The sequence below is a fragment of the Chlorocebus sabaeus genome, chromosome 1 (assembly GCF_047675955.1).
Source record: "Chlorocebus sabaeus isolate Y175 chromosome 1, mChlSab1.0.hap1, whole genome shotgun sequence".
Classification (NCBI taxonomy): Eukaryota; Metazoa; Chordata; class Mammalia; order Primates; family Cercopithecidae; genus Chlorocebus; species Chlorocebus sabaeus.
The window spans coordinates 15,512,236-15,519,154 of NC_132904.1; the positions used below are offsets into that span (position 1 = coordinate 15,512,236).

The following is a 6,919-nucleotide window of genomic DNA, read 5'->3' on the forward strand; positions in this document are numbered from 1 at the left end:
CTGCCTTCCTCCTTAACAACTTGCCTCTCCCCTTGCCCACCATCGCCGCCGCGTCCCTCGGCCCCCACTCCTCTAGCCCCGTCCTTTGATGCCTGCCCCCTCCCTTCCTTCCGACCCGCCTCCTGTGTCTCCCAGCCCTGCTCTGACGTGGGAGGTGAGGGGGGGTGGGGGGATGGATGACTCACAGTGTTATGATGCAGTTCCACAACACACAGCCACATTCACCCACAGACCGAGGTACAGAACAAGAGACAACCTCTGCCCCCCCAGCAGCTGGCCAGCTTTGCAGCCCCAGTCTTGAGTCCCCAACTACCCTCCCCCCACCCACCCCCATCCCCTTCCCAATTGAAGGAGCGGAAAGAGAAGAGAGAAGAGTGAGCAGAGAGATTGAGAGATTGAGAGAGAGAGAGAGAGATAGACGGAGATCTCTGGAGCAGACCTCAAGGTGAGGGGGCAGCCCTTCTCCAAATGAATTTTTTTCTCTTTGCAAATTTCCTCCTGCTGCGTGTTGCTTTCTCCCCTTTGCAAAAGCATTATTCATCCACCCTTTGTCCTCCCTTCCCCCTCCCTGCTGCCTCCGCTCCTCTCTCTCGGTTCTTCCATCCCTCTCCAAGCTCTGACGATTCCCGCACTTATTTCCCGGCAACTTTGGCTGTAGCATCAGGCATTACTGTTTATTGTTTTGCTGCTGGTGCAGACCCCCAAAGCCTGCCCTGGGAGCTGGCAGTGCTGCTAATTATTTGGACCATACCATACTGAGAATACCAGCCCGGGGGGTGCCAAAACCTCAGAGCAGATGAGAAAATCCATTGTGAGCAGGTGTCCCCCTCCCTTTCTTTCCCCCCTAAGAAGCACGAGATTCGCACCTGGTTCCTCCAGCCTCTGCCTCGGTGCCTCTGTTGTCAGCTGTCAGTTGCCCCCGCCAGCCCTCCCTCTCCCCTTCCTCCCACAGTCCAGCCCCATCTCACTTCAGGGAACATCTCTCCCCAGCACTCGGCTTGCCTTTGTTTTTTCTCCAGTCATTTGCCCAACTTGCTTCTCCCTGTGATCCGAGATGGGTGAAAAAATGACCCCTACTCCCCTTTCTGTGATTCTCTGGCCTTCCTTGCAGCCTCTCCTTGGCTTGACTGGGAATTAGGGGAGAGGGAGGGAGGCGTGACGGCTGGAGGCTGGAGAAGGAGCCCAAGATTGGGGACCCAAGCTGCCCCGTTCTCCATGCCCCTTGAAGGTGTTTCAAGGTAGTGCATGTCAGAGGGGAACTCGCAGGCAAAGTTGAAGGCAGACCTGTGAAGCAGAGACTGAAAGGTGGTCTCTTGGCAAGGAGGGCCCGTTTCCTGCCGCCGGAGCCCAATGTCACCCTGAACTCAGCCCAAGGTGTTTTCCTGGGGCCCAGCCAGGAGGAGAGGACCTGAAACTGAAGATAGTCTCTATGGAGGTTTTGCGGAGAGACTGCCTGGCGGCCTTCAGAGAGTGGAACAGCTGGGTGCTTGTGGCCACTGCGGAGGACAGGACGAGGAGAGTCTGTATGCCCTGGCTAACCGCAGCCAACACTGCCTCGCCTCTGCTTAGTGCTCTAGCATTGCCAGAGTGCCCAGCTGGCATCTCTGATCCAGACTTAGGCTAACCACCCACAGCGGGCTGGGAGCTCTATGAAGCAGAAAGCAGTAGCTCACCTGCTTATCGGAGCCCACAGGGGCCACCTCCCTTCTTATCCTCTCCTCCAGCACCTTCAGCCACTCGGAAGCTGGCGCGTGGGCAGAAGGCAATCTTCCTCTATTCCTAATCAGAACCCAGCAATTACTTCATCTTCAGTCACCCACAGTCACTGCTGTTTGTCCCTGCCCCTGGGAGAAGGTAGAAACATTTTCTGCCTTGTGCCCCAAAGCACAGCTGTTAAAAATAAGAGTCCTCCTTCTGCTGTTCATTGTAGCCATTGCTGTCACCCTACCACACAGCCCTGCCCAGCCCAGGAATCAGGCTCCTCTGACACGCTACCCATTTCCCATTGGCTCCAGCTGTCAGATTGCCTGAAGAAAATGTATTTTCTGCCTAAGTCTTTAACCAAGGGCTAAGGCAACAGTTAGTAAAGAATAGGAAAGAGAAAGACCAAGGGGCCCAGAGGCTGGGAAGACAGGCGGGTGCTTATTCTGGGCCAGAATGAGTGAACTAAGGTGCGGGAATGGGCGGCCACATGTAAGGGCTTCGGTACTGCTGGAAACAACTATAAAGTTCTAGTGAAGAGTCCCAGAGCGCAGGACCCTGACCTCAGGAGAGAACTGAATCAGGGTTTGTATACCTGCCTGCATGCTCCCCCTCCCCTCACCTTACACCTCCCCCGCCAAAATGTATAAAGGATCAATTGTATTGCAAACAAAGGCCATGTAAAAGACCTTCAGGCATCCCCAACTCTTAAAAGACTCTGATCCCCGGAGACACAGTGCCTACCAATGCCTGTGCGATGCAGAGCCTCACGAACTGAAAACCAAGGAGAGGGCACTTGCAGATGACGTTGCTCCCATGGCAGCGTCTGTGCCCGTGGGCTTCTCTCTGTGGAAAATGGTGGAGGCTGCTTCTGCCCCAGGAGGGAGAAACACCGACTCCCTGGCTTTGGCGCCAGAAGCCTGGATCGGCTGCCAGGTTTGCCAGAGCAGGATGGGGATACAGGGGACAGGGCAACAATGCAACTGGATGCCGAGGGGGGATCGATGGTGATGGGGGAAGTAGAGGTATGGGTGAGCTGAGCCCCTTTTCCTCCATTCCCCCAGGAGGGGCCCTCCTGAGGTCACGGCTCCCCTGATGTCCTTTCTCCTCTTCCCAGGTGACTTCTATTTCTATCTGGTTCTCGTCTGGGGGGGCCCTCGCCGGGCAGCCCCCCAACACTTCTCCTGCCCTGAAACACGGCTCTAGCCAACCTGCTCCGCTGCTTCACCTGCGACCGTCTCTGCGGGGGCTGCACGGCGCCAGCCCCTCCAGCCCGCCAGGGCATTGTCCTCCAGCCCGTCATGCCCAGCTGTGACCCCGGTCCAGGCCCTGCCTGCCTCCCCACCAAGACTTTCCGCAGCTACCTGCCCCGCTGCCACCGCACTTACAGCTGTGTCCACTGCCGTGCACACCTGGCCAAACACGATGAGCTTATTTCCAAGGTATGTGAAGCGGGCACCTGCGATTCCCCTCTTCTCGCACACCAGGCTAGCCTGAACATCACCCAGGGGTGAGGCAGCGAAGCTCTTCCTCTCTCCCACACACCCCTGTGGGGATTCAGGCAGTGGGGTTGAGGGCTGCTTGGTAGTCACTGTCTGTCCTATGTCTCCACAGTCCTTCCAAGGGAGCCATGGCCGAGCCTACCTGTTTAACTCCGTGTGAGTCTACCTCTTTCCTTGTGCGTGTGCTTGTGCTTATGTGTGAGTGACATAATTTTCTTGTGGAGAAAGGGGGGAATCCATCAGGTGATCTTGTGCCTTCAGTCTTTGCCTCCCCTTTTGCAAAGGGGTTCTCAGTCTGAAGTTCTCACATGGGGAGCCCAGGGAGAATTGAAATCATAACGTTGGAAAAAGAAGGCCCAGGGTCTAGTCTTAAAGGGGTGAATTATCAAAGGCAGGGGCTGTCCAGTTCTCTCCAGTTGGAAGTTCCCTTGGGCTGTCTGGGGACTGGACTGACAGTGCAATCCCACTGGGTGCTGGGTCCTTCCTGTTTCCTGAGACAGGGTCAACGTGGGTTGCGGGCCAGCTGAACAGCGCCTCTTGCTCACGGGGCTCCACTCGGTAGCTGACATTTTCTGTGAGAGCTGCAAAACCACACTGGGCTGGAAATATGTAAGTACCTGAGGAAGAGGGTCACCCGCTAAAGTGGAAGTCCCCACGGCCCTTCAAGCCCCAGTGACCACATCAGGTCCTTGCATGGTCCAAAGAGGAAAGAAAGAACTAGTTACTGGGTTGGGCTAGGAGGATGAGCCTTGGGGTGGGGGCCATACAGGTGGTAGCGGGGCCTGGAAGGAAACTGCTTTGTCCTACAATCACTGCTTTCTCCTTCACCAGGAACAAGCTTTTGAGACGAGCCAGAAGTACAAGGAAGGGAAATATATCATTGAAATGTCACACATGGTGAAGGACAACGGCTGGGACTGAGGGGCTCAGGCAGGCTGTGCCCTTCCTCCGCATGCCCCTCCCTCCCCACAGCCCTGCCAAGCAGTCTATACCAGCATGAGTACTGCCCCACCCCTGGGGGAAACCTGGCTCCAACCAACCCCTCCCCTGCCTCCACCATATCCACTACCAGGCACCCTTTGGAACAGGGGTCTGGGTGTACCCCAGGGGTGTTAAGGCTCAGGAGTGGGCAGCAGTCAGGGAGAAACAGAACTGGGGGAAAGGGATGGTTGTGGGTCCTTCTGTTCCCAAGTTCCTGAAAGTTGAGGCAATGGCAGGGCGTAGACTCAGGCAGAGAGGATTGTGGGAGGAATCCGTTTTTGCTCCACCTCTTTTTGAGTGAACAGAGGACAAACCTTGGGTCACGGGGCTAGTAGATCGTGGACCACAGAATAGCAAATGAGAAAAAGCTTGGGTTGGAGTGAAATTTTGGTCTCAGGCAGCAGAACAGACCAGAGTCTCTGAGGATGAAGTTTCCCACCCCTATTTGTAGGGAAAAGGACTCACATGCAGGGAAAACTCAAATCCCAGGCCCTGGGAAATAGTAAAAGAATCAAAGGGGTTTCCATTTCACTCCACTTGTTAGTTTATCTTGGCATTGAAGAGGCACTTTCGAATATCTAACTTTTGCTGTTGGATGGGGTAGGGACAGCTGCACGCGGAACAGCCCCCACCCCCAGTCGGCTGCTTCCAGAACAAGCAGTCTTTATGGGCTTTCTCTGAGGCCCAGTCACTGCTCCTGGGACCCAGTCCCCCGGAGGGGAGGTGGAAAATCAGTGCTACGGGTCCAGTCTTTCCCGTGGCTGCCACCAGCGAATGAAACTTTTGTATGATACATAAAGTGCTTGGGTCTATTTTTAATAAAAAGGGAAAAAGCAACTTGAGGCAACCTGTCCTCTGACTTTCTTTCCCCGTGCATATACCCATAACTGTCCCCGTCACACACAACCCCCAACCCACCCACCCGGGCCTGTCCCTTTAGACCACTAGGGGGCAGCAGTTGCCGTATCCATGGCAAGACTACTGCTTGAGCTTTTACCAGAGGATAAACTTCAGGTGAGGTTTTGCCTAGTAAGAGGGGTGGGTTTTGTGAGCTATTCCATCGAGAGCATCCAAAACCGCTTCTGTCTGCTGGCACCCCTGACAGTAAGTCCATTTTTGCCTAGATCCAGGATTGGGCAACTGAAAGAGGCTCATCTCAGAATAAGGATTTTCTTGAATCCCATGGCTTTTCAGCCCAGTTCTGTAATGTTCTGGTCAGTTCATGGGCACACTTAAGGCTAAAAGGAAAATCAGTCAGCCAAAGTGCTGCCCTGGCAGTTGATGGGAAGTGAAACAAAATAGCTCAAAAATTAGGCCGGGCACGATGGCTCACGCCTGCAATTCCGGCACTTTGAGAGGCCAAGGCTGGTGAATCACCTGATGTCAGGAGTTTGAGACCAGCCTGACCAACATGGTGAAACCCTGTTTCTACTAAAAATTCAAAAATTAGCCAGGCATGATGGTACGTGCCTGTAATCCCAGCTACTCGGGAGGCTGAGGCAGGAGAATCGCTTGAACCCAGGAGGTAGAGGTTGCAGTGAGCCAAGATCGTGCTGTTGCACTCCAGCCTGGCAACAGGGCGAGACTCCGTCTCAAAAAGAAAAGCTCAAAATCGCAACGTCAATGCCACCGTGTGGCCCAAGGGGCATTTTATTGGCAGTGATATGAAATCCCTACTGTTGTTGGGTGCCCAACAGTTACTGGGGAGACCATATACATCATAAAGATCACTTTTTGGTAAGCTATTATTCTTTCCAGACTCATTCATTAATACTCCAAATATTTATAAAGCACCTATTACTTGCCAGGCATTGTGTTAAGTACTGGATGTTAAGCACATGGTGAAGATAAGGCAGCTGTGGCCTGACTTCCTTGAGCTTTCTGTCCAGTAGGAGATGCAATAACCAGGCAATCCCTGTAGAAGAGGATAATAAGGGCTCTAAGCAGGGACACAGAGGAAGCTTGGGAGCTCATAGGAAAGGAACTCAGCCTAGATTTAAGGAGTCAAGGAAGGCTTCACAAAAGTGATGACTACGATGGCATTTGAAAGATAAGAAGTTAGGTGGCAAAGGCAAAAGTGATAGAAGTATTTCAAAGAGAGGGAACTGTATGTGTCGGGTAACTTATGTTTAGTTAGTTGAAGGAAATAAAAGTTTCTTGTGGGCTGAAAGCAGTGGCTCATGCCTTAATTCCAGCACTTTAGGAAGCCAAGCCTGGAGGTTTGAGGCCAAAGTTTGAGTTTAGACTGGGCAATATAGCAAGATCTTGTCTCAATAAAAAGAGCCATACCCGCACCTGTAGTCTCGACTACTCAGGAGGCTGAGCAGGAGGATCACTTGAGCCCAGGAGGCCGAGGATGCAGTGAGCCATGATCACGCCACTGCACTCCAGCCTGGGGAACAGAGCAAAACTTTGCCTCCTTAAAAAAAACTTCCTGTGGCTGGAGTATAGGGAGCAAGTGGGTGAGAGATGAGATGAAAGACAGGCAGGAACCGTAAACTATTTAGGGAATCTAGATTTTATCCCAATGGTATTAGGGAAATATGGAAAAATTATTGTTTTTTTAAAGTGGAGTGGCAGTATCAAATGGCTATTTGTGCCCAGACAAGAGGCTCAAATAGAAGTTTTAATAGACTGGAGAAAGTAAGGAACATATGGAAGGGCACAGTGGCTCACACCCATAATCTCAGCACTTTGGGAGGCTGAGGTGGGCGATCACTTGAGGCCAAGAGTTT

At 53.0% G+C, this 6,919-nt stretch overlaps 1 protein-coding gene across 1 annotated transcript; it reads left to right on the plus strand.

Annotated features, from left to right (window-relative positions):
* The first annotated feature begins 216 nt into the window (after positions 1-216).
* YPEL4 (yippee like 4) lies at positions 217-5,026 on the plus strand. Its single transcript, XM_007998250.3, has 5 exons — positions 217-445; positions 2,819-3,143; positions 3,316-3,359; positions 3,704-3,812; positions 4,035-5,026. The coding sequence occupies exons 2-5, from the start codon at positions 3,003-3,005 to the stop codon at positions 4,122-4,124; spliced, it is 384 nt and encodes a 127-aa protein (XP_007996441.1). The 5' UTR covers positions 217-445; positions 2,819-3,002; the 3' UTR covers positions 4,125-5,026.
* Positions 5,027-6,919: the final 1,893 nt, after the last annotated feature.

What these genes read in the sequence shown, in the direction of transcription:
- YPEL4 (XM_007998250.3), top strand. Translation starts at nt 3,003, where the DNA reads ATGCCCAGCTGTGACCCCGGTCCAGGCCCTGCCTGCCTCCCCACCAAG. An exon ending in ACGATGAGCTTATTTCCAAG is followed by an intron (nt 3,144 to 3,315) that starts GTATGTGAAGCG and finishes ATGTCTCCACAG; the next exon opens with TCCTTCCAAGGGAGCCATGG. An exon ending in CCACACTGGGCTGGAAATAT is followed by an intron (nt 3,813 to 4,034) that starts GTAAGTACCTGA and finishes CTCCTTCACCAG; the next exon opens with GAACAAGCTTTTGAGACGAG.